Source organism: Capsicum annuum, chromosome 8 (assembly GCF_002878395.1).
Source record: "Capsicum annuum cultivar UCD-10X-F1 chromosome 8, UCD10Xv1.1, whole genome shotgun sequence".
Classification (NCBI taxonomy): domain Eukaryota; kingdom Viridiplantae; phylum Streptophyta; class Magnoliopsida; order Solanales; family Solanaceae; genus Capsicum; species Capsicum annuum.
The window spans coordinates 149,035,071-149,062,428 of NC_061118.1; the positions used below are offsets into that span (position 1 = coordinate 149,035,071).

At 37.8% G+C, this 27,358-nt stretch overlaps 1 protein-coding gene across 1 annotated transcript; it reads left to right on the forward strand.

Moving 5' to 3' along the window:
• Window positions 1-28: 28 nt before the first annotated feature.
• On the forward strand, window positions 29-27,358 carry LOC107839387 (DNA gyrase subunit A, chloroplastic/mitochondrial). Its single transcript, XM_016682843.2, has 27 exons — window positions 29-618; window positions 3,570-3,639; window positions 3,753-3,818; window positions 11,929-12,030; window positions 12,626-12,670; window positions 12,763-12,861; window positions 12,999-13,085; window positions 13,735-13,805; window positions 14,786-14,894; window positions 14,990-15,052; window positions 15,224-15,289; window positions 15,436-15,524; window positions 16,799-16,847; window positions 17,109-17,195; window positions 18,349-18,442; window positions 18,593-18,663; window positions 18,757-18,846; window positions 19,182-19,307; window positions 19,399-19,556; window positions 20,077-20,158; window positions 20,233-20,397; window positions 20,479-20,580; window positions 21,915-22,051; window positions 24,780-24,900; window positions 25,039-25,093; window positions 25,198-25,297; window positions 26,836-27,358. The coding sequence occupies exons 1-27, from the start codon at window positions 191-193 to the stop codon at window positions 26,948-26,950; spliced, it is 2,847 nt and encodes a 948-aa protein (XP_016538329.2). The 5' UTR covers window positions 29-190; the 3' UTR covers window positions 26,951-27,358.

Sequence of the window (27,358 nt, forward strand, 5' to 3'; positions counted from 1 at the left end):
GGGGTAAAATTTTGGGCAAAAAAGCCACATAAGATATGCCTCGAGACATAAGATACGACCCTTCCACGTGCCACCGAAGCGAAATCTTGGCGCGCAATAAACCCTTTCTCCAAAATCACTAGGGTTTTAGCACACTTCAATCCGATAAACTTTCCGATATCTCCGTCAAAGCTTCTTCAGCTTCTATGGCATGAAACTACACACTCTCAACCCTCAAACCTCACTTGCACTACCCAATACCATGGCCTTTTCCACTGGTATTCGTCTACTACGCTGCTACCAACACCACTTCACGTTCACTGCAGCACCGTCTCGTTTTTCGGGGCTCCGAAAAGCCTCATCGGAGCTCCGTTTTTTATCGTCGGTCACTCCTCCGAGGAAGAGAGTCCGACCGGTGAGTGCACGGCGGAGGGTTACGGAGGAGGAGGAGGGTGGAAATGAAGGCAATGGAAGTGTTATTCTGAGAGATAAAGGCGGAAATGAGGGCGAGAGGATTGTACATACCGAGCTGCACAAGGAGGCTACTGAAGCATACATGTCTTATGCAATGTCAGTGCTGCTCGGCCGTGCTTTGCCTGATGTTAGGGACGGGTTGAAGCCAGTGCACCGGCGAATACTGTGAGTTTTACTTAGTTGAGAAATGTATGGATAAATGGAAGTAACCAAAGGGATATTGGTATTAGACTCTAGTTTTGCTACTCTTTGAGTGCTTATTTTTGTGATTCCCAGAGACAAGCTAAACACATTTTACTTTATTTGTGGAGGAATTGTAGATATATCTACAAGCTATATCAAAATATACTCCCAAAGTGAAATTTTCTATGTCGAATGAGGAAATGTACTTAATATCATTAAATTTTGTTCCGTTCTTAGAAAGCGGCAACGGTTTTAGTAGCATAGAGAGAGAGCAGTATGATATTTCTGAAAAAAAATTGATCTTTTTTAAAACCACACAATTGGCTTAATTAGACTTTTTGTAAGAAAAAAATTCGAATTAGCATTGAAGGTTTAGCTGAATTTAGACTATTTTATTGTACTAAACAACAACAACAACAACAACAACAAACCCAGTGTATTCCCACATAGTGAGGTCTGGGGAGGGTAAGATATACGCAACAGTCCATACCACTACCTTCGGAGAAGTAGCAATGCTGTTTCCGATAGACCCTCGGCTCAAGATAAGATAAGTAAATTTTATTGTACTAAACATAATCGTTTTACTTCTTCTGTGGAATATTGATATTGAAATTAAGGAAACTTCTTGATGTGATGTTCCATTTGGTTAATCTTCTCCCTTTTAAATAAAACCTTTTCTGTTTTGCCTAGGTTGGAATCCAATGGGTTTATCCTGCTTTCTTGACAAGTAGGCCACACCCTTAGGTATTATTCCTTTTAGTTAGTCTTCAAATCATGAATCTTAATGTGCTGAAATGCAATTCAAGAACAATAACAACATACCTAGTGCAATCCCCCCGGGTGGAGCGGGGGTTCGGAGAGGTAGGATGTACGCACACCTTACCCCTACCTTTATGGGATAGAGAGGTTGTTTTCGATAAATTCTTGGCTCAGAGAAATACTTTCGTATCAGGATTGCAAGAACGTATGGCGGCAAAATAGCAAGATGCAAAGAAACTGAAACAACAATTAGTAATACACATTGAAGATTAAGAGACCACGACTAATAAATAGCACCTACCTCTCGCACACAAAATGTGACACAACTTGGCTTATTACTAGGATTTTACCTTTATTCTTGACCTCTAAACCTTCCTATCTAGGTTCATGTCCTTAATAAGCTAAAGTTATGCATGTCCTGTTTAATTACCTCTTCTTAGTTCTTTTTGGCATGCCTACACCTATCCTAACTCCTATTATAGCCAACCTCTTGCACCTCCTTACTGACATTCATATGCCCAAAACATCTTAGCCTCACTTCTCTTATCTTTTCTATTGCAGAGACCACCCCCACCTTGCTCTGTATGGCATTGTTCCCAATCACATCTCTCTAGTATGTGCAGACACCCATCAAGCATCCTTATCTTCGCTGCCTTCATTTTTTGAAAAGGTAGTATGTACGCACACCTTACCCCTACCCTTGCGGGGTAGAGATGTTGTTTCCGATAGACTTTCGGCTCAAAGAAATGTTTTCGAAGCAGGATTGCAAGAATAATATGACGGCAGAATAGCAAGATTCAAAGAAAATGAAACAACAATTAGTAATACACATTGAAGATTAAGAGACAACTACTAATAAATAGTATCCACCTCTCTCACACAAAATGTGACACCACTTATCTAGGTTCTTGTCCTCAATAAGCTAAAGTTATGCATGCACTGTTTAATTACCTCCTCTTAGTTCTTTTTTTCATGTCTACACCTATTCTAACTCCTATTATAGCCAACCTCTCATACCTCCTTACCGTCACATCCTCTTCACATGTCCAAACCATCTTAGCCTCGCTTCCCTTATCTTTTCTGTCACAGAGGCCACCCCTACCTTGTTCTGTATAACGTTGTTCCCAATCACATGTCTCCAAGTATGCCCAGATACCCATTAAAGTGTCCACATCTTCGCTGCCTTCATTTTTTGAATGGGTGCGTTTTTTAATGGCCATCACTCTGCCCCATACAACAATATTGGTCAAAGCAATTCACAAATGTATATTGCTTGCTTAGCCTCCAAGGGTGCCGTGTAGTGGTCAACAAAAAATACTAGGTGATTTTTCCCCTGTAGTCCCAACCTTGGTAGATTGAGTTATCCAGTAACTGTGCTTGTGGGAGGTGGCAGGTATCCTGTTTAATTACGACGAGGTGTGAGCAAGTTGGCCCGGACACCACAACCTTTCAAAACTAAAAAATAGTAATTGCTTAATTCTGAAAACTTATACGAGTAATACATTTTTTGGTATACACCTTATCCCACTTTTGCTATCAGTAAAATTTTACTCTTAAGAAAATATGAATGACCATAAACAAGTCCAGTCTTCCATCTGATTCATGTTGATCACAACCAAGTGTGTAGAGCCAGTTTTGTCAAAGGCGCTCTTAAAGCACGTTTAAGCTCTGAAGCGAGGCTCAAAATGTGTTGAGCGTTTTGCCTCTCTTGATGTGCGCTTCAGTATCGTCATCAAAGTTCTTGGGCGTACTTTTCCTTGCCAATGAGTCGAGCCTCTTCTGAAGAGGGGACACCAAACAATTGATATTTCACTTTATCATAAACTTTTTTTCAATTTTTTGTTCATATATTTGTCATTCATGTTTATAATTATTAGTCTTGGATGAAGCGCGCGCGCGCACACACACATATTTGTATTTTTTTTTCCGTTGCGTGTTTTTTAATTAAAGTCAACACTTTATTTGCACGTTGCACTTAAAGCTCCAACGGATTTTAGATTTTTTTTTTGCACCTTTTGCTAATACTGTGTAAAACTAAATCCTAATTTGAATATGTGGACTAGAGGTTTATTTGGTAGAGCTTTCTTTGCTTATATTAGATGCTTCTGTAATGTCTGCGTATTTATCCTTTGAATCTGTATTGGATTTATAAGTTATCACTATTTTGGCTACAGATATGCAATGCATGAGTTAGGGCTTTCTTCCAAGAAACCATATAAGAAATGTGCAAGAGTTGTCGGAGAGGTTGTATCCCATCTCTGCTTTCCCCAACGCAATAAACTAATGGTTATCTGCTGGAAGTACTCTCGTGTCATCCCTATTGCAAGTATCTTATTTTGTTTTTACTCCTATTTAAGGTGCTTGGTAAGTTCCATCCCCATGGAGACAATGCAGTCTATGATTCCTTGGTCCGAATGTCCCAGGTAATGTTCAGTGAATTAACTCTTACAAAATGATTATCGATGCCCAATAGTTGTATCATAGATTTATGATGACATTTTGTCGGACTGCTTGCAACTTGCAAGTATTTATGTTGATGGAAAATCTTTAATTTTTCTTGAAGATAGATTATTTAGTGTTGGTACAAAATAGACATTTTATCCAGAAAGAATAATAGATGTAAATAGAGCCCAATGGATACAGATAAATAGATAATTCATAATGCCCACAACTAAATTGGTATTCTGCTTAGTTGAATGGTTGATTAGTTGTTTGGATCTTTTAATTTTCTTTTGAACTTGGAAACTTTGTATTATATCACAAAACAGTACATCAGTTGTACTGAAACCGTATATACAAGTTGTCCCCAAATCTTACTGCTCCATGACTAAATTGAGCCTAAAACATCAATTTAAGAGACTGTGTCATTTGAGTATAACTGATTACGGCGTACGCCAAAAACATAGTAGCAGAATGCAGTTAAGCTGAACATTCTGCACACTATTCTCTATGCCCTCAAAACACCTGCAGTTCTTCTCTTTTCCTATTCCCACCATATAGCAGCAGGGATAAGTCTCCATCTCTAAGTTCTTTGCCTGTACTCTTGCTTCCTCCCAGCTGTTTAAAGCCCGACTTTTTTTTTTTTTTTAATGAATGCTTTTTGCAGAAACACCCTACCTTCCTTTTTCACATAAAATGAGCACCACATTCTACCTTATTAATGTCCTAGATTCAGTTTCCCATAAACTCTAGAACCTCAGAAAACAATAACCTTGACAAAGAAAGAATGCTCCCAGGCACTTTCCCCGAGGCAACTTTCTCTCCTACATCCTAGGGGTGGGTGAGGGTCCCTCTTTTCCGGCAGTCACTGGCCGGAATCTTCATCTCCCTTTCCTTTCTTTCATCAACTTTCCTTAACTATTACCTTACGTGATAGTTTTTCGAGATTCAGACCCTTTTTTCAGAATTCGCAATGGGTGACAATAGGATCTATTTCAATGCCGGTTTTAAGTCTTTCGACATCACTAAGTGGAGTACTTACAGCTCTATGTGGTACGAATGGGTTGAGAGGAGCAGAAAAATGATGAGGAGATCTTCCATGAGCAGCAAAACCATGGAGTGGATCTGTTTCCCGCTCAAAGAAGCTTCCAGTGATCAGACGAAGACTATCAGAAGATGGAAAACTGCAGATCGAGAGGCACAACATTTCTGTACCAGGAAACATAATGAACATGCAAGATTTATAAGTATCATTTCCATTGATAAAGGGGGTAGGTTTGTACTGGTCATCCCGGAAGTAACCGTAAATGCAGGATGGTACGACATCGCATTTAAAATAGAAAGGTTCATTAAATGCTGTAAGAGAATGGAATTGGAAGGACCAGCTAGAGTAACTGAAGCCAACTACCCTTATGCAAAAGCAGTTAAGGATAGTAAATGGCAATCAAAGGCTCTAAGAGAGGCAGAGATTACGAACAATGCTAGCAATATTGAAGTCCTCACACAGGCAGAAGACCATGAGAATGGAATTTTGAAAAGATGCCTAGTAGGTCATCTGGAAGGAGGTAAGAAGGAAAAGCCAACATTGACTGAGATAAGAACATGGTCGTCAACACTCTGGATGAAGGCATTCAGAGTTAACATATACGAAATGTATGGAGGTATGTTTCTATTCGAGTTCCCCAACATAAACATGGCTGAACAAACTCTCCAAGGGCAGTGAAATTGGAGAAATCAAAGATTCAATCTGGAATGGTGGAACCCGACGGTGGGCTGTCTACCCAACAATTCTCGGAAGAAGGAAACTTGGATTAGAATTGTCGGAATCCCTCTTCATATGTGGTCGGGAAGAGTATTTCAAGAAATTGGGAACCTGTGCGGAGGTTGGGTGGCCACGGAGGAGGAAACGGAACTAAGAAATCACATGATGTCGGCAAGAATTCTGGTTGCAAATGATGGACGAAACATTCCTAAAGAAGTTTCGATCTCTAGAAATGGAGTAGTATACCACTTTCCGATATGGGCGGAGTGTCAAGTGAGAGTAGAGGTACAGCCGGAATCTTCACGAACTGAAAACAAAATCGCCGGAGAAAATAAAGCACAGAAATACCAAGGTGGAAAAGACTGTCAATCCCACAAATTTATGGATTTTCCTTCAGTGGAACATGTGGGAACAACTGTAGAAGGAAGAGAGAGGGAGTCACATGCAAGTCACATGTCTTATTTAATTTTGGGTACAACTGTAGAAGGACAAGAGAGGGGATTACATGCAGGTCACATGTCTCATTTAATTGAGGGAGAAGCTTTGGGCCAACAGCAACCCAACATTAAAAGGAAACTCCTAATTAAGAATGGGCCGGACCTTTCTAGTCAGGTCATTTTTAATGACATTACATGTAGAAATCCAATACCATCTGGAAATTTTCCAGAATTGACAGAGATTCAATTATCGAGTCGCTACACCAATTAATCGAGAAAGATGATAGTGATTTAAGGGGGGGAGATTTCAGAAAAGGAGGACAATGAAACACCAAAAACAGGGGAGCAAAGGTCGATCACTATCTTGAAGGATTGGGAGATTGAGGAACCAGAACCTCTGCAAATTCAACAACAAGAAGTACTAACCAATAAGAAGAGAGAGACATCAAATTGGGTACAACACAACTTGATCAAATTGGGCAAAGTCTTGGGTGCTGACTTTCAGGGCCACGAAGAGGAGGCCTTGGAATTATTACTTCAAGTGGACAGTTCGAGACAAGCCAGGAGAATGGAAACAGAGGTTGTAAGCAAGAAAACAAGACTCAGAGGTGCTCAAGAGCTGAAAAGTTTAGTAAGCTTTGATGTTAAATTCAAAAATAGTGGAAATAGGGGTCAGGGGAGAAATTTGCCCATTAGTGATAGATGAAATTTAAATTGGTTTCATGGAATGTAAGGGGATTAAACGACAGAGGCAAGAGAAGATTAGTTAAAAGTATTATGGGGGGATGGAATGCAGACATCATCTGTTTGCAAGAAACTAAGTTAGAGGGAGATGACAGTAGAGGTTAGGCAGATTTGGGGAGGGAGATGGGTTAAATATGCATGTTTGGCAGCTAGTGAGACTAGAGGGGGAATTTTACTGGTGTGGGATAGCATGTTGTGGAAGGGGGACATTCTGGAGACTGACATCTATTCTATAACTTGAAAATTTGAAAGACAACTTCAAAACTTCACTTGTCATATCACAGGGGTTTATGCCCCCAATTGTTATCTGGAAAGAAGGCTTATCTGGGAGGAAATAGGGGCAATAAGGGGATTGGACTTTAATGTGGTAAGGTTTATATCAGAGAAGAAAAATTGTTTGAGAAAAACAAAAGGCATGAGAGAATTCTCAGATTTCATAGAGATTTGAAGTTGATTGACATACAATTAGAAAATGGCCCTTATACTCTGTTCAAGGGAGATAATCAAGATATATCCTCCAGAATTGATAAGATTTTGATATCGGAAGAATGGGATGATAGCTTTAACAACATTAAATAGGTGGCTTTACAGAGGCTCAATCAGACCACACTCCTATTGCTTTGTTGGGCGGAGTCTGGAACCAAAACAAAAATTATTTCAAGTTTGAAAATTGGTGGTTAGGCACGGAAGGGTTCACAGATAGAATCAAGGATTGGTGGGACAATTTCGGCTTTTCTGGAAGACCAGATTTCATACTTGCTTCAAAGCTTAAAGCATTAAAAGGAAAGCTTAAGCTTTGGAACAGGAGCGAGCAAGGGAACTTGGAATCCAAAAAAAGGAACATACTCAAAGAACTAGCTGTTTTTGATGAAGTTAGTAAGGGTAAGGCATTAACAGAGGAGGAGGTAACAAGGAAGAACTCCGGTTTATTTGAGTATGAAGAGCTGCTCAAGCACGAAGAAATTTCATGGAGACAAAAGTCGAGATCATTGTGGTTAAAGGAGGGGGACAGGAAAGTTCTTCCATAAAATGGCCAATGCGCACAAGAGGTATAACAACGTTGATCAATTAGTAATTCAAGAAGAACTAACTCAAGATTCTGCCAGAATTGAAGAGGAGATAGTAGATTTCTACAAGAAGCTATATACTGAAACTACTAACTGGAGACCTGCTTATATTGATACGAATCGTCCTAGGTTAACAGGGGAGGAAAAAGGAAGCTTATAGAGGAACTTTGAGGAAAGTGAAGTCCTAAATTTTCTGAAAATGTGCGCAATTGATAAAGCACCTGGGCTCGATAGATTTACGATGGGATTCTTCCTAAGGTGTTGGGAGGTAGTGAAGGAGGACATCATGATCAGGAAGTATTTGAAAGAAGTTTGAATGCAACATTTATCACTCTCATCCCAAAGAAGAAAGGTGCCAGGGAGCTGAGAGATTTCAGACCTATCAGCTTAATAGGCAGCATCTACAAGCTTTTTGCTAAAGTTTTAACGGAGAGAATGAAAGGTGTAATGGCTAAACTTGTGGACTCCCAGCAGATGACTTTCATTCAAGGACGGCAGATCATAGATGCAGTGTTGATAGCTAATGAGGCCGTGGATTCTAGACAAAAGCAAAAGAAACCTGGAATTCTTTGTAAGCTAGACATGGAAAAAGCCTATGACCATGTAAATTGGAAATATCTTTTAACTACAAAGGAAAGAATGGGATTCTGGATGAAGTGGATTCAGTGGATCAAACATTGTATCACTACTGTGAGATTTTCTGTGCTTATAAATGGATCTCTTGTCGGTTTCTTTGGTGCACAAAGGGGACTGAGACAAGGAGATCCTTTGTCTATTTTCCTTTTTCTACTCGCTATGGAAGGACTGAGCAATATGATCAAATCAGCGAAAGTAAAGGGATGGCTCAGAGGTTTTGTGGTCAACAAACCCGGAGGAGACAATGTGGAAGTCACTCATCTACAGTATGCTGATGATACCTTGATATTTTGTGATGCTGATGAAGGCCAACTAAAGATGTTGACGGTGATCCTAGTGTTGTTTGAAGGCGTCTCTGGTCTACACATTAATTGGAGGAAAAGCCACCTTTATCCTATTAATGATGTACACAACATTGAAGTCTTAAATGTTGTTTTAGGAGGGGAAATTGGAGCACTACCTACATCATATCTTGGGATGCCTCTGGGGGTAAATCACAGTCATATGAAATCTGAAATAAAGTGGTGGAGAAATGTGAAATGAAGCTAGCAAGATGGAAATCCCAATATCTCTCTAGGGGTGGCAGATTGACCTTGATTAACTCGGTTCTTGATTCACTTCCAGCCTACATGATGTCAATATTCCCGATTCCCAAGAGGGTCAGCAACAGGTTGGGTGAAATCCGAAGAAAATTTCTCTGGCAAGGAAATAGTGAGAGAAAAGGATACAATTAGGTTAAATGGGATGTTATAATGGGAAAGAAATACGGAGGACTGGGAATAAAGAATTTGAGGATACAAAGCAAAGCTCTTAGAATGAAATGGCTGTGGAAATACACTAATGAAGAATTGACCTACTGGAAAGAAGTCATTAAGGCAAAATATTTGGAGGAAGGCAACTGGATGACCAAAGAGGTGACTACGCCATATGGGGTTAGTATTTGGAGATCCATCAGATGTCTGTGGCCTGAGTTTAAGGCCAATACAATGGTCAAAGTGGGGAATGGAGAGAAAACAAATTTTTGGAAGGATGTTTCGCATAAAGTAGGTAGGCTAGATGTTTTGTTTCCTGATATACACTCCCTAGTTTCCCACCATGAGAAGTCTATAGCAGACCACTGGACTCATCAAGGGTGGGGCTGCAACTTTAGAAGACGAATCAATGACTGGGAGATCCAGAGGGTAGCAGATTTCTTCAACACCATTGAGCAATTCAATGGACTAGAAAGGGGTCAAGACATTCTATGGTGGAAAGGAAATCAGAAAGGCAACTTTAAGGGGAGAAGTGCATACACCTGGCTGAACCACCCCAACCAACCACGAAGTAACTGGCCATGGAAAAGAATCCGGAAGTTAAAAATCCCTCCAAAAGTGGCTTGTTTTGTCTGGTTACTAGCCAAAGAAGCTGTATTGACTCAAGACGACTTAATGAAAAAGGGGATACGATTATGTTCTAGATGTTCCTTTTGTGGGGAAGAAGCGGAGACAGTTAATCATCTTTTTCTACACTGCCTGATCACAGCCAACTATGGAGGTTATTCTTAAATCTTAAGGGTTTATCATGGACCATACCAGCCAAGATCACAGAAGTAATCCAAAGTTGGGAGGAAGCAGGGAAGCAGTCAAAGAATAGTCAAAGAATAGAGACAGATGGAGAATTGTCCCTGCTAGCATATGGTGGGCAATATGGAAGCAGAGAAACTCTAGGGTTTTTGATAGCATGGAGAATAGTATGCAAAAAGTGAAATTAAATTGTCTTATGCTACTATGTTTTTGGTGTAATCAAATATATTCAAATGATACTATCTCCATAATTGATGTACTAGACTCAATTTAGGAAGAGATAGTAGGATTTGAAGTTCGTGTTGTAAATTCTGACCAGTACAGTTTCAGTACTGTTTTTGAAGAATATACAAAGTTACCAGTTTCAAAAAGAAAACCATGAGTAAGGAGGCTAGGACCAAGAAAAGATTAAAGGAGATAAAGGCAGGGTGAGTAGTTTCTTGTTGTAAAATTAACCGAAGCAGATTGTTCTGCTGATCTACATCTTTGAATGAAAATATATTTTGTGAGAATGAACGCTCAAACCTCTGCCTGCTGTATATCCAAAAAATTTTCTCAATAAAAATTCACGAGTTCCTGTGATGTGATTTTTTTTAATACTGTGGTGGCGGCGGTGGTGGTGGGGGATTGGCAGGGAGGGATAGGCAGGCTATCTGAAGTCAGTATATTGTGATCCATTGGCAGAGAAGATTTTAGGGTATTCCAGAGAGTCAATCTCTCTTTTGTGAGGAGATAAGTGTGTGTCAGTCTGGAAAATTGGCTGACAAACTGCGTTAGCCCCTCCTGTGAAATGTTAAAAGTAGTTCCTTTTATAGGTAACTTTATGTAAAAGCTTGCTGGAAAAGGTTCTTTAGTAAGTTCGTTTTGGTGGTGGTTGTCAAAGGTGAAATTGCAGGACTGGGAAGTTTCTATGACCTTAAGCACCAAGTATCTAGATCATGAGTTTATTCTAGAATTTATCACCAAACACTTGGGCTAGACCATTGAAGTGAATTTCCTGCATTTTCCAATATGGGTGCTGTGGGAGCCCAGAATTTTCTCTGTGTGGTTGGCTGCTAGGAGAACAATATTTGCTGTTAGAATTTGTGGAAGTGGAGAATCATACATGTCAGCTGGTGCTGTATGAGTAGATGTTTGGGAGAAAATGTGGACCACTTATGAATAAATCGTCAAATAGCTACGCGCTTGTGGTAGAAGTTCTGAATACAGTGGGGTTATGCCGATAACAATAAAGGAGGTAGTGTATAGCTGGGATTTCTGAAGGAGAAGGTAGAGGAATAGGCGAGCATTTGAAGGGGTTGAAAATGATTTTGTACATGTGAGGGGTAGCCTCGTTTCTCTAGTTTCTTTGGGGTATACCCATGAGGCCATTGTTTGCATAGATGATTGGGTGACCTTTGTATAGTACCATATTTTGGCTTAGTTTTATCTACAATTGGTATACTACTTGTATATGGGGATTTTCCTTTCATTAATATACTCCCTCTGCTTAAAAAAGAATGACCTACTTCCCATTTTAATCAGTTTAAGAAAGAGTGACCTCTTTCCTTTTTTGACAACACTTTAATTTCAACTTTCCACATGGCATATTTAAAATCACAAGATTAAAGAGCCATTTTGGTAATTTGACAATAACTTTAAATTAGGACCACACGTTACAAAAGCGTTCTTTATTTTCTTAAGCTCCGTGTCAAGTCAAACTAGGTCATTCTTTTTTAAACGGAGGGAGTAATTATTTACCTTACAAAAATGTTGGTGTGGATTCTTTCTGCTCTATGTTTTGTAGTGTGTTTGCTACTGCTAATTATTCAGTTTTATTGTATGTTTTATAACATAATGTTTTCCAAGATTAAATTACCCTATACTCGAAAACAATGTTTTTCCAGGATTTTTCCTTGCGGTCTCCACTCATTCGAGGGCACGGAAACTTTGGTTCAATTGATGCAGATCCTCCTGCTGCCATGCGGTACACTGAATGCCGACTGGAAGTAGGTTAAACTCAGCTTTTCTGTATTTTCTGAATCTTTGATTGTGTTATCTGTTTGAAAATTGTTGCTTCTTAATTAATCCCGAGATTCAAATCCTAAAGGCTACCGGTATTTACAAATGAGATTAATGCATAGACTGTGTTGGATAGTGGTGGACAATAAAAACTAGGATATTCTATCCTTTCCTGAATCTAATCAGATATATAGGTACTATCTCTGTTCAGAATAGTCATAAATTTTGATAAATTCAGCTGTATGAGCACATTGTTCAGCTGCAAGTTTTATCATGATATTGATATCTGATTTGCTCTCTTTATTTCTGTTTTTCTGTAGGAAGTTGTAGTTTTCTTTATGTCATAGTGAGACTGACATTTTATTTTTACATCTGATGGATCTTAATAATGCATATAACATCAGAAATCATTTTTTGGTTTCCTTTTTTTTTTTATGGGTTATGCTTTTAAATTATTGATATTACTTCCTTGTAGATAATAATAGCATATGAATTGTCCCAAGCAGCTATGTTTATTGTTGTTGATCAGTTTCTTTAACATTCTTTTGGAAATATATTAAGCTCATCATTGTTCCTTTGCAGGCACTCACTGAGGCCATGCTATTAGCAGATCTGGAGCAGAACACAGTCAATTTCTCTCCTTTAAAATGTGTAATAAGTTATAGTGAGTGGATGCTGTGTCTTGGGTTTCTTTACACTACTATGGTTGATTGTTGCAGGTAGATTTTGTCCCAAATTTCGACAACTCTCAGAAAGAACCATCACTACTTCCTGCTCGTATTCCTCACTTGTTGTTAAATGGTGCTTCTGGGATTGCGGTGAATCATTGACTCTCTTGTTAGCTATTTAGTATCTTGTTATTCCCGATATTCTGATGTCCTATTTGCAGCGTGCATCTAATTTTCAGAGTCGTTCCTTGATGTATTAAGTTTTATTCGTTTTCTGCGGTTTACAGGTTGGCATGGCTACCAATATTCCCCCCCATAATCTTGGGGAGCTTGTGGATGCACTATCTGCACTCATTCATAATCCAGAAGCGACGGTAGACATATACATCTGAGACATGTTCATGGATATATCCTCTTGCCTCCTGCTTACCTTTTTTCTTTGTGAAATCATTTTTTTCTCTTCTTTGCAATGAAAAAAGAAAAGTAGACTAGTGTTCCAAATGTTTTTCTATCTTATACCAATTTCCATGTTTCGTTATTTGTGTTGTAACCGTAGTAATTAACTTCACAACCATTACCTTACGAAACAAAAAACATTGTTTGTTTGGCAATGTTTTTGGGTGCAAAGTGCTACTTTTGTTCGGACTCCAATAAAGATTCTGGTTTTCTACATCTTGATTTGTTGTTTTGCCTTGTAGTTCTTGCGTGAATTTTATTGTTTTGCAGAATAGGAGGATTCTCTGCATAGTCATTGTCTATTTTTTGAAATTCACTTGTAGACTTATTCACGTAATGGGAACTCTTATGTGTTTCAAGTTTAGTATTTAACTGAATCTTGTGGTATGCTAACCTTCTTTGTTCAAATTGCTTCTAAGTTGTCTGTTTTGTGTGCCATACCTTTTTGGAGGTTTGATTGACTGGTGAAATTCTAATAATCTCCCAGTTTCCTTTGTTTAGACACCTGATCTTCCATATAGTTAATTGTAAAAAGATTGTGATGCTGTCTTCTTGTATCCTATTTAGCTGCAAGAACTGCTGGAGTACATGCCTGGTCCTGACTTCCCAACTGGTGGAATAATTATGGGCAACATTGGGTAGGTTTTCTCTGCTCCTACTTCTTTCTCATTCCCACTTGCCTCTTACTCATAAAGATGAAAGAGAACATAACAGTCTTAGATGTAGCGCATGATCACTGTGCATAAGCTGGAGAATTGTTAGTTTTTGTACTTGTGGATGTGCTTACTATTTAAAATCCCCTTATTATAGCGGTTTCTTGGAAGTTTTGGACATTGATGCATGTATGTGTAATGCATAAATGGGTCTAAGGTGTGTCCAGTTCCTAGTTTTTAGTTTTCCATATTTGGAAATAGCTTACTCCAGTGGTTTCTATAATTTGAGATGCTAATATGTGGCATGCACAGCCAATTTAGTTAGTTTTATTATCTAGCTTTTAAAGTTACCAGTTTCAAAAGAAAAATGTTTTACTATCTAGCTTTTACTTTTTCTGTAGCAATTTATGATTGCGTAGGGTGTCATATAGTGTTTAACCATCTTCTTAGCTAGAAAGTTGATTTTGGGTGTTCTCTATGCCCTTTATCTGAAAGTGTTAAAAAGTAAATTTTTTCCTCGAACATTTGGCGGTTTGGTAATTGCATGGCTACACAGTGGAAAGACGTGAGCCTAGCTGTACTTGTAACGAAGAGGTAATTTGTTTTAGCAGTCCTTTTGTTAGAAATTCTTTAGTATATCAATTGCTTTGTCCATGATGCTTCTGTTGCTTTTTTCAGTGTTTTGATAGCGATCTACTTCTTGAGAGAACATCCCTTTTTAAATCAGAGATAGAATTTGATGACCTGATTGTTCTCTCCTTTTGGTTCATAAGTGTTTGAGGCACATTTCCATGCCATTGTGCTTTTTCTTGCCCTGCGGGATCTTTCTTCCTAGAGATTTTCTTTTGTCTCCTACTCTCCTTCCATTAATTAGGAATGCTTAGACCCCTGGAGAAATAAAGTATACGGTCTTTGATTTATGCAAGATTGAACAGTGTGACCAATTCTATTCTTTTTCTGTAAAGAATTTTAGAGGCATATAGGACTGGAAGAGGACGAGTAGTAATTAGAGGGAAGACTGATATTGAATTACTAGACTCCAAGACAAAACGTGCTGCAATAATTATCCAAGAGGTTACTATCTTTGCCTTTTCAGTATATTTATGGTAGAAGTGGATATCGTTTGAAATTTAATCTGGGTTAATATTTGCATCTTATAACTGAAACAGATTCCTTATCAAACAAACAAAGCATCCCTTGTTGAGAAAATTGCTGCTCTCGTGGAAAGTAAGGTACCTTTCTGATTAGTGACGTGTATTTTTGTTATTAAACTAGTGATTTCATGAGAGTAATCACATCTTTTGCCAAGCTTCCAAAATCAGCTTATTTTGGGAAGTGCTTTTTGCTAGATTGGTCAAGAGTTGAGCCACAACACCTGATGTTTTGGTTTCCTTTCTTGGCAGACTTTGGAAGGAGTAAGTGATATCCGTGATGAGAGTGATCGATCAGGAATGCGTGTAGTCATTGAGGTAGTGAAAAAGTTAAAAATCTCTCTTTCCCCAATTTGTCCATGTCATAATATTCCATGACTCATTGGTAATGATTGAATATGTTCTTTTAAATGTACTGATGTTTAGCACTGATTGATCTTGTAGCTTTTTCAATTGTTTTCCAGCTTAAAAGAGGGTCCGATCCAGCCATCGTGTTGAACAATCTTTACCGTCTTACTGGTCTGCAATCCAGTTTTAGTTGCAACATGGTCGGGTAAATGATTATCTCCCCCTTTACGAAGCTATATACTTTGTTTGCAAAAGAAGGAAACTCCAGCATCTGGATCACTCTGTCATGATAAGATTGCCCCCTGTAACCAATTGCATGGCATTTTCCTTGTAGACTGCCGCAAAATCCTATGTTATCTATATCAGAGGTGTTGAAAGTTGTTCTTCAAGAAGTATGATAATAGCTTTCGGCCTCTTGATTCCTGTTTTCACTGCCTTTCTTTTACATTTTTAATTTTTGGAAATGACAACGGTCAATTTTATTGATGTCTTCTGCACTAAGATGGTGCTGAAATGTTACATCCAAAAAGCAAGAAAGCAAAAGTGTTCCTGTATATCTGTGCAGAGAACCTGCAAAATCTATCAAGGTTTTGCCACATATTTACAAGGTCAATATTACACGAAAAAGTAAAGTAAACAGTCAGCTTTCATTTATTTCTGTTAATCTCCTCTGGAATTCCAAGCTAAAATATTAAGCTTCATATGATAGCTTTAGTGTTATGATCTTTTTTCTTGAATTCTTCTCCATGCTCAATTTCTGCCATAGTTCATTTAAGATGAGCCATATTTGAGTTCTCTCGTCCTTCAAGGTTTTTGTGTACTGCCTGACTGCGATGTACCGTTAGATGCATTATCAACAGCAGGAATGCCATTTGTACATAAAGTTGATTTATCTTTTCTCTCGACATATATGCATTAAAGGAAATTTCTGTCCATGAAAAAAAAAGAGACTTGATTTAGAAATTGTATTTTTCTGCTTTTTCTACTATATGATGGATCTTCAAGTGGAAACAATTATGTTGCATCTGTTGGTGTTTTGAACCATAACGTAATCATCTAATGTTGCAATTCGAGTTATGTGGATTGGTCATGGTATCTGATTAATCAAGTATCAACTGTACTTACATTTATTTGTCCTCTATAGGCAATAGTAGGCTGAAGATGCCCCTTTTAATAATTACAATATTAATGCCACTTTGGCACATGAAATGATGTTGGTAGCAGCTGAGTTCTTAATATTTTAAATTAATTAAATAGATATGTCTCTTGCGGGGGCATCAATTTGATAGTTTTCCAATTCAACGGGCCTTAAATGCATTTTCATGTGCTGCTTTTCAGTTTATGAGGTTTAAAATGGCCTTCATATCTATTTAGTTCTCTCCATCTGTTGATTGACTGTAACGAATTCTACGTTGCTCACTGCCATCCATAATTTTTTCATACCTCTACCTAACTAGTTATCACTCAATATTTTTTCAGTATTCTCAATGGTCGACCAAAGCTGATGGGGTTAAAGGAATTGCTCCAGGTGACAAATATTTTCTATATGACGAATGCTTTGAATGTATATAGTTTCAGTTCCCTCTAAAAGACTATGCTTAAGCATGAATATGTAACTTCTGCTTTTCCTGTAATCATTTCTATTTTCTCCTTTTGTTTCTTTCTTCTTTTCTTTTAAAATTGATACCTAAATCATGTCTTCTGATATCTTAATGTTTTTTATTTGATGTATTCTTACTTTGACTTGTATCGTCATGCATTAATTGTTATACCCTTTTGGATATTGCAGGCATTTTTGGATTTTAGATGCTCCGTTGTTGAAAGACGGGCTAAGTTTAAACTTTCACAAGCACAAGAAAGAAACCACATTGTTGAGGTATGTTAGAAGTAAATTTTTAGTTTTAGTTTGACCTTCTTTCTGTGATTAGAAGTCTTACAATGTATGAATTGAAATACTGGAAGAATGAAGTTCTTAAACTATACATTGTCTTACATTATATAAATATCATATGAGTATTGTGTTTGACACCTATGAATAGGTGTGTCCTGTACTCTCCATTTTATCTTTATGGTAATTTGCTTTTCTTATTTCTTTACGTGGTGTCCGAGCCTCTACTATCCCATCTTAACAGAGACCTAATCAGGTTATGCCTGGACCTAATCAGGTTATGCCTGCTAGCGGGCAGACTTATGCCTTACCAGGAAAAAGTTCTTTTCCATCCCCGTTCTTCTCTGTGGCCATTTCTTTTCCCGTAACCATTTGATGGCAAGCGCCTAATTCTGATAACTGTTCTGACAGTGCCATATTTCTTTTCCTGTGATAGTTTGTACTGCTTCTTGTTGACCACTGTTCTGGCAGCAGATTTTGCTGTTAAATTTCGGCAATTGAAATTTTTTGTTGAGTTTCTCTGCCGTAAGGACATTTGGGCGATTTTCTGACAGGTTCTCAAGCAACCATCCTATGGCTATTTACTTTTGCTTTTTCAAGTATTTTTAAATAAATAATAAACCCAAGTTGGTATACACCCCAACTTTGGGAGATCATGATTGTAAGTCTCTAGAGTACTAGGAGCAGAATATTAGAAGGCTCAAAGATTTTAGGTTAGATATTATCATTAATTGGACAAATTTCATGAGTAGTTTGAATTATCTTTCTCTCAACTGTTGATTCTTTCCTAAAATTTATCAGCTCCATAGATCTATGTTGATAGCTGTGGTAGCTTTTTTTTTTTGCCTTCCGGGGAGTGATAATTTCTTTCTTTGTAATGCTTGCATCTTCTTGAAGCATCCTCATTTCATAAAAAAATAAGTATGTGTTTGGCACGGGTAAATAGGTATATCTTGTTTCCATCAAGCCATCTATACATCTGATGATTTGTTTGTACCTCCATAAAGCATAATAGTAGTTTGGATCTGTTTTCTCTTTAGAAGTTTCTGGCATAGCTCTACTCTCAAGTGAAATATGCTGAATTTATGAATAAAGATGTTGATACTCTCTCTCTCTCCCCCTTCCACTGTTGTGATTTAAGGGTATTATAATTGGACTTGATAACTTGGATGAGGTCATTAATACAATCAGAAAAGCATCAAGTCATGCGATTGCAACTGCCAGTTTGAGAACAGGTAACACTTTACTGACGTATACCTTCATGTAGCTTGATTTTTCATCATTGCCTGCACATAGTTGTGTTGGAAATTGTATTAGCCTTTCTTTTTTAATTTTCAAACAGCAGGAAATTGCTGCCAAAATTTCTTATCAACTTGCTCTTGCAGAATTTGAATTGACTGAAAAACAAGCTGAAGCCATATTAGATATAAGCCTGAGAAGGCTTACAGCACTCGAGGTATAACATGCGGGCTCGTTTGCAAATTTGGTGGGTGGTTTAGTTGTTATTGAACTCTATCCAACATTCTGCGTTTCTGTATGGGTAATGCAGAGAAATAAATTTGTCGACGAGGGGAAATCTTTGAGAGGACAAATTTCTAAGTTAGAGGAACTTTTGTCTAGTAAGAAGCAAATACTCCAGGTAGCCTCATGAGAACTGTTTTCTCTTGTTTTTCTTATTCTGATCAAGCTAAGATATGAATTAATGTTCTTCTACCATGTTGGTATATATCATCAAGTCTCCAACTTTTCTTTTCTTTGAAGATCCAAGATGCCTGGTGTTTGTCTATTTGTTGGTTGTTATTGTACCAGTATCTGTCAAGAAGCCAACTTAATATTCCTTTCCCTCATACCTAATTTTTTGAGTTATCTAATAAAAATACCCAGCTTATAAAATACATTGTAGAAAGTTGCCTATTTCCTTGCCAGTTGACATTTGTCTCCTTGCTTTTCAATTTTTGCAATATGGACAACCAGTTGATTGAAGAAGAAGCACTTGAAATAAAGAACAAGTTTTTCACTCCGAGGCGTTCACAGTTAGAGGATACAGATAACGGTGAGGTTGAAGATATAGACGTGATCCCGAATGAAGAAATGCTACTGGTAATCAACTTGCGTGCTGTTTAGGTTTCAAATTTTTGTATTTCTTCTTTTCTTTCCACTTTGTTTTTATTTTTGTTGTCCTTGATTGCAGGCAATTAGTGAGAAGGGCTATGTTAAACGGATGAAACCTGACACATTTAATCTACAAAATCGCGGGACAATTGGTAAATCTGTTGGTAAATTAAGAGTAAATGATGCAATGTCGGATTTCCTTGTTTGCCGGGCCCATGACAAAGTTCTTTATTTTAGGTAAACTTGCTATCCCCTTTTTTCCCTACGATGCTCAGATTTTGCAACATACTACCGTATGCTGGGAAATTGAGAAAATATATAGTGTTTTTCCGACAAATTTCGCTTTCCCAACTTATATTTTATGGAAGAGGGAACTTGGTTTTAGCAGATTGTATCCGGACAATCCTGTTACATTATGTCATTATTTACATCATTGTACTCTTTTATTCGGTTCTGTGTTAGGTGGTACCCCGCATATCCATTTCTTGAAAGTAAATACTTGAGGGGAGCCTTGGAGTAACTGGTAAAGTTGCTGCCATTTGACCAGGAGGTCACGGGTTCAAGCCTTGGAAACAGCCTCTGACAGAAATGCGAGGTAAGGCTGAGTACGATACACCCTTGTGGTGGGGCCCTTCCCCGGACACCGCGCATGGCGGTAGCTTTAGTGCACCGGGCTGCCCTGTGTTAGGTGGTGACTTTACTACGGTTGGAATGCAGATGTGCTAATTTCAGTGATTGTTTTGATTCTAATTGGCAGCGATAAAGGTACCGTGTACTCTGCTCCAGCTTACAAGATTCCTGAATGCAGCCGAACTGCTGCTGGCACTCCTCTAGTCCAGGTACTACATTTACCATCTGCAGAAAGCTGATTTGTTGCCTTTATTCCTAATTACTCGTTCTTCCGTTGATCCAGATATTGTCCTTGTCTGATGGCGAAAGAATAACTTCAGTTATTCCTGTGACCGAATTTGCGGGAGATCAGTATCTTGTGATGCTTACTGTGAATGGTTATATCAAAAAAGTATCATTGAATTACTTTGCCTCTATCAGGTCTACAGGAATAATTGCGATTCAATTGGTTAGTCAGCTCTTTTCGTTCCCTTGAATTTGGGTTCTTTGGTTCCAAAGCAAGCTCAGAAATGATACTTTGATTTGACAGGTCACAGGTGATGAATTAAAATGGGTGAAATGTTGCTCAAATAATGATGTTGTTGCAATGGCTTCACAAAATGGAATGGTGATATTGACGCCTTGTTCAGATGTAAACTCTCTTGTTCTTCCATCTCAATGGATACCTAGTTTTCAGTATTCTTTATTGTTTTTTGTGCTTCTGTGCCAACCTACAGAGTGAATTGGTACTTGGCTTCATGCAGAAACACGTTTGTTCTTTGCCTAAGATTATATTACAGAATCTGAATCGAGTAATTTTTGTACTTACGCTAATCAGCAAACTCGGTATTGCTTAATCTGAGAGGGAGAGAGAGAGTTGGGGAGGGGTTGCTTTGTTTGTGCCCTTTCACGGTTTTCAAAGAATGTAGAAAGTTCGCTTTCTCATGGAAGATGGAGCATAAATGTCTGATGAGAAGGAAGCAAGGAGTGTCAGACGTGTTGTGCAAACTCGATCTTGAAAGGCTTGCGATCTTGTGAATTGTAGATTCCTATATTTCATTATGCTACTGATGGGATTTGGAGAGAAATGGAGGAAATGCATGTGTGAGAGCGTGAGTGAGAGATCAATATATGTAGCTTCCTAAAAAAAATGCTTTGTCCAAGAATAACCATTTTCAAGGAACGTAATAAAATTTCATACAGTGAACTTTTTTTTCTAAAAATGTTAAAAGATTTAGTTGTAATATACCAAAGGTATCTTGATGATTATTGAATTAGACAATGATAAATAGCTGAGGACTCGAAACAAGTTAATTAATTTTGGACATAAATAGATTCTTGGAATTATCAAAATAAAAATTACATATCAAACTAGAAAGTTGGGGCAAAAAATTGAATTACTATAAAGGGGATCACCTGAATTCCTAATCTAGAGGGCAAAAGGTTAACAAGCCTTTATGTCGGTTGTTTGGACTTTGGATAGAGAAATAGTAGAGTTTTTGTACGAGTAGAGTCGAGCTTCTCTCAGCTGAGGAGTAATCTCCATTCTCTTATTTTCTGTTGGTCACATATAACGTTCCTTGTTGTATAGACAGTTTGGTGGAGTTTGTAGAAACTCATATTTTATTGTAGATTCTTTACCTTTTGGTATACCCCTTGTATACGATACAGTTATAAAATTATGACCATGTTTATGAATGAAAATACTTTAACTTGATTAAAAGAAAATGAGCCCCCCGTCTCCACCCCCCCCCTTCTTTTTGTTTTTTCTTGCTTTTGATTTTAATAAATGTATGTTTTACTATTCTGGTAAGTACTTATATGTGCACACGTTCTAACTCCACTTTTTGCTATGGACTTACATCCAAAAAGAAGTTGATAGTTTGTTGGTATCACTTTTCTTTCTTCATCTACATATGTTACTGGAGTTTTTCTTGTTTCTTCTGATGATTTATTTTCCTTCATTTACTGTTAATTTCTGCTCAGGTAAGAGCAGTTGGAAGAAATACAAGGGGCTCTGCTGCCATGAGACTAAAAGAGGGGGATAAATTGGCTAGCATGGACATTATACCGGAAGCTTTGCAGAAGGAACTGGACTTTACCTTGGAAGTTCATCAAAGAAAGTAGTCTTTCATCCATCACTCTGTATACCTTTGTTGTCTTGATTGTTTTCTAAGGCTTACTTGAATGAGTCTTATCTTTGTTAGAATTGTGGAATAGCGGGTCCCACTACACTATCATTTCATCATCATCTATCTCTCTTTCATAATAACACCACACTTAAAAGGCATCAGTCTCCTAGCGAAAGGAAAATTACAGAATCGAAGGTTTTAGTTTGAAATTTTCCAGAACTGCCTCATTTACAGGAAGATGTGGTGCTCCCACTTTGAACACCAGTAGCAGAACCTATTTAAAAAGTAATGTTAGATGCACAGTTTTTATTGTAAGGAAACTTGAATCTGATCACAAAAGACAGGAATTCAAAGAAAGGTGAAAATGGTTCTCAGTGAATAAAAATCAAAGGAAAATGATTTAGATGTGGGAGAGAATTTGTAAATGAAGAGTTCACTGATATTTTTTTCTAGGAAAAGGACTGTCCTCTGATAAAATTACGAGAAAGAGGAGGAAGGAAGAAATGGCTAAGTTGTACTGTTGCAGAAAAAGGAAAGAAATTGTTGTGTGAATGGGAGTGAACGTATAGGTACGTAAAGTGACTCTTGGGACCCACCAGGCCACATGTATAACGAGAATAAAATCTCACTCAAGTGTTGTTAGTTGTGTATCATATCAAATAAAATTTCTGTCTTTTAAGAGGGCGGCACCATACATATCTATTACTAATAAATCTAGTTGGCAAATAATATACCCCCTCTGTCCCATTTTGTGTGTCGCCATTTCATTTTTGATCCGTCCCAAAAAGAATGTCATCTTTCCTTATTTGACAACTATTTAATGGCATCATCCCCATTTTATCCTTACTGGGTCCCACTTAATAAGAAAAGACAACTAAAACGTACATTAAAATGACTTTAAGAGGGACAATTTTGTAAACTTTATAAAGTCATCATTTATTAACTCCGTGTCCGGTCAAATGCCAACACATTAAATGAGACGGAGGGACTGCCTATTATTAATCAACATTAGAACTGAATGTTTTCTGATTACGTATAAAGAAACAGTAATTTAGTTTAAAAAACTAGTCACTAGAGAAATTAAACACCGTTGCACTTTAATCAGAAACTGAAGTTGGTTGTAACTTGATTAAGATTAACTAGGTTTTTACTTCACATTATTCACTTAAACTATACTTTCCTTTTTCTCCCTGTAATTAGTGTGTTCATAGTTTCTTTTTTGCTGCATTATACATTTTTATTTTTTCATCATTAGTAACGGGTACTCGACTATGCTTTTCGCAAGTCTCAACTTAGATTACAACGCTTTGTAACCTTTTATGCTAGCTAGCTTGAGAGACCCTCATTGTAAGTGATTTGTCCCCTAGTCTGCTTCTGCTAGTACCATCGGCACCCCAAAAATGATTCAAATTATGTCATGCATAAATGATTTTGAAAGCCTGCCTTATTTTTCTGTTACTCTTTGATTTTTCTTTTGTTCTTCGATTTTATTATCTCCTTGCCTTTGGTTATCATATCATTTGTTGTTGCTACTGTTCCCTTCTCAATTGTTTTCAGTATGGATTGTTCGCTAGAATCACTACTATATTGCTTGACATACTAGATTTTTTATATGCTTTAGTTGAGATGAGGGTCTATCGGAACTTTTTCTACCTTCTCGAGGTTGGGGTAGGACTGTGTACACACCACCCTCCTCAAACTCCATTTTGCTCCAACTCTCGAAAAATGTTGCCACACCGTGTCGGATTCTCCAAAATGCTGTATTTTTGAATATCCGACGCGCTCCCGTCGAAATTTTGTAGGAGTCTGGTATGTTGCTCGGACTCGGCAGTTTTGCCGCCGAACCCGTCTCGACACGAGACTGGGACGGATGCGGACACTTCCGCCGTCTCTGATTCGGTCAAACGATTTGGGACTCGTTGACCAAATTTAAGGGAAAAAATTGGATAAGCCGGCGACTTACCTGAAAAGATTCTGAACAACTACTCCGGTGAGCTGTAACTGTAAGGTTAACAAACAGAAATGGCATGCGTTGTCGACGTGCTAATGATCGACGACGACGACTGGGTAGGAATACAGTAACTATTTCTCGGCGACGGCAACAGTGACGGGACAGCATCGGCGTCGGCATAAGTATTTCTCGGCGTTGGTGTTGTGTCGGTTCACCAGTTTTATTTAATTTTAAAATTATGTTATATATTTTTTTTAAAAAAAACAATACAACAGTTTTGGTTTTAGGTTCAAGTACATCTGTACGTGGGTTCTTCTGTTTTTAATTTCTTACAGTTAAATTTTTTTATGATATAAAAATGATTTATATCAATATTTGGTAAACAGTTGTAAGTTAAAATTTTGGAAAAAAGTTTCTAATATTAATATTATTCCTAATTGAAAAGACAATTAAAGACAAAAGTAACTAAAAATAGTAAATTAACTAAAATAAATAAATCCTAATCCCTATATTTATAATATTTAATTTTTTTTTAGCTGAATCCCCGCACTTGTATCCACACTCAGATTCGCACCCCCGAATCTTAAAATTTATATTTTGACGAATCCGACCCTCGGATCCGCACCCGTCTCGGATACCCGCACCCGAGTCCGAGCAACTTATAGTCTGAGTAACATAGGTGGGAATGTGGGTTTACGCGGGATATGATGTCGTTACTCCTTGATTTGTTTGTAACTCTCCCTTTATCTCCCATGTGCTGTGTACCAGAAGTAGGAGCATGAATGGTCCATGGCTGCTGTTTGTGTCGGAAAGTGGTTATGGGAAGCGAGTTCCAGTTAGCAGATTCCGTACATCACCTTTAAATAGAGTCGGTTTAATTGGTTACAAGGTAAACCATAATGCTTTAAGCAAAAGTATAAACAAAGGTCAAATCCTTATCACTGCCCTACCTCTCTTCATAGAAAAGGTGGGAGGTGATTATCTTTGTCCATCTTAGTCAACTAATTCATATGATGCATTTAATCAGTTTTCATCTGAAGATCGCCTGGCAGCAGTATTCGTTGTAGGCTTCTCCTTTGGAGGTATTGTAATCCTTTGTATTCTTCTGCTTAGTTTGAATATTTTGAACACTAACATGGACTTCAAATATTATGGTAATAATAAATACTTGAAATGCCTTAAGCAGAGGATGGTGAGAGTGACGAGCAAGTTGTTCTCGTGAGCCAGAGTGGAACTGTGAATCGCATAAAAGTTCGGGACATTTCTATACAGTCTCGGTATGCGAGGTATGTCATTGTCTTGTAACATTTTTTCCTTTTTGGTTTGTAGTTCTATGGTTTGCTTTTAAAGTATAAAATATCTGCATTAGTACATTCTTGGAATGCTGATTACCTTTTTATTAGAGTGCCTATAGGCTAAAAGATCTATTTGTCGGTGTTGCCAGGAGTCTTATTGTTCTAAGTTCTTTCCTAGGCTGTAGTTTGACTATATTCTGATGCCATCTCGAGCTCTGCCAAAGCTGTAAATCGTGAAGGAAGAAGCTTGGTTCAGGTGGCTTTCTTGACAACTAGAATGTAAATGATTTAACCTCAGCCAACAAAAAACTCCAGGAAAGTTTATGAGGAAAGGAAAAGAGGTTTGTGCATAGGGGACTAATAATGGTGGAAACTAAGAAGTTACTCAATTGACTTGGAAGAATATGGCCATCTCTCTCTCTCTCTCCCTCCCTCTTTCCAATGAGCATTCATGGCCCATAAGGAATGTGAAAAAAGGAGAGATTATAATGCAATTTTGGAGAGGAAGAGAACAGGAGCACAGGATCATGGGAAAACTAGGGGGTTGAGAAACTGAAGTAAATCAGGCAACTAGAAAATGATAAAAGGAGAAAATCTCGGCCACTTTAGGGATAAGGCAGAATAACTACTAATAATATCTTAAAGAACTTCAAGAAGGAAAAGGCCCATGGCATCTCATCCTTTCTGCCGGTTTGGGCTCAAAAGAAGTTGAAAAATGGAAAAATGAGAAGACAAAGATAAATATATCTTGAGCTTTGGTCATTTTTCTCTTTGAAATGCACAAAGCTATGATTGCACATTAGGGGTTTAGTGGTTTACTACTCAGAAACGTAAGCCCGTTAAACCTTGTAGGTGACGATAGTCTAAAACCCTACCTATCACATTTCTGATATTTCAGTGATGGGTATGCACTAAACCCCTACTTCATTATTTCAGTGATAGGTATGCGCGTTCGCCATTTTTCTTCATTCTAGTACAAATGTATAAATTTATGATGCATCAAAGCACGACTGGTAAATGGCAACCAGGATTGGATTCAATGATTGCAAATTAGTGGTTTAGTGGTAAATGGCACCTCTTGTACATATTCTGTACCTCCACCGTACGTGTTAACAAAATTACTTGTCAAGAGAAGAGTCAGAGTGATTGTCATGGTATTCAAGTAACTGGAGATATTGAATATTTCATCATGTAAACTCTATGCATCACAAGCAACTAGACATTAGCTTTGTGGTGCTGGTTTTCTGTTTTTCCCTTATATCTACTAAAGAACAACAAGATGCAGCTTAAAGGGGCTACGGAAGCACTCTATATTCTCTATTTCATAAATGGAAATCATATGTATCTCACTAAGTAGCTTAGTTGCACGTAATTTCAGTTATGATTGATTTATGCTGAATAACTTCATAAGAAAATGATTGTGTCATGGAGAAACAACACAGTACACTCAAGTGCTTTTGGCTTCTGATCAATCAATATCCTAGATGTTAATTGGTCCCTAATGCATTCTTGCTCTTCCCATTCTCCAGAGGAGTAATTCTGATGCGTCTTGAGCATGCTGGGAAGATTCAGTCAGCTTCATTGATCACAGCAGCAGATGCAGATTCAGATCATGAAGTTGAAGATGCAGCGGTAGAAGCATAGTTATTCCTGCATGCAGGTTATTTGCAGCATGAGCAGCTGTAGGATGATGGATACCATTTTGTATAGCTGATGATGTAATCCTGTAAATACACTTATGTACTCTAAATATCCCTCTCTGACGGTCGCTTGTGAGATCGATCATTTTTACCCAATGTGCCAATGGTTCCGATTTCTAGTTTTCCTCCTCATACTCCAAAAGATGGATTGAAAAGGGGAGAGCCAAATATTTAGGCAGAGATCATTACGAAATTGTTGAATTGATTATAAGAGAAATTTTGTTGATATATTTTACGTTCAATGTTGCATGTTTAGTTATCAACAGATGGGATTTGGGATATTGCAAACTTATTTGTTGTCCGGTTTCGGCTAGCTTTTTCAAATATGAACATAAATTCCATGCTTCCTTTT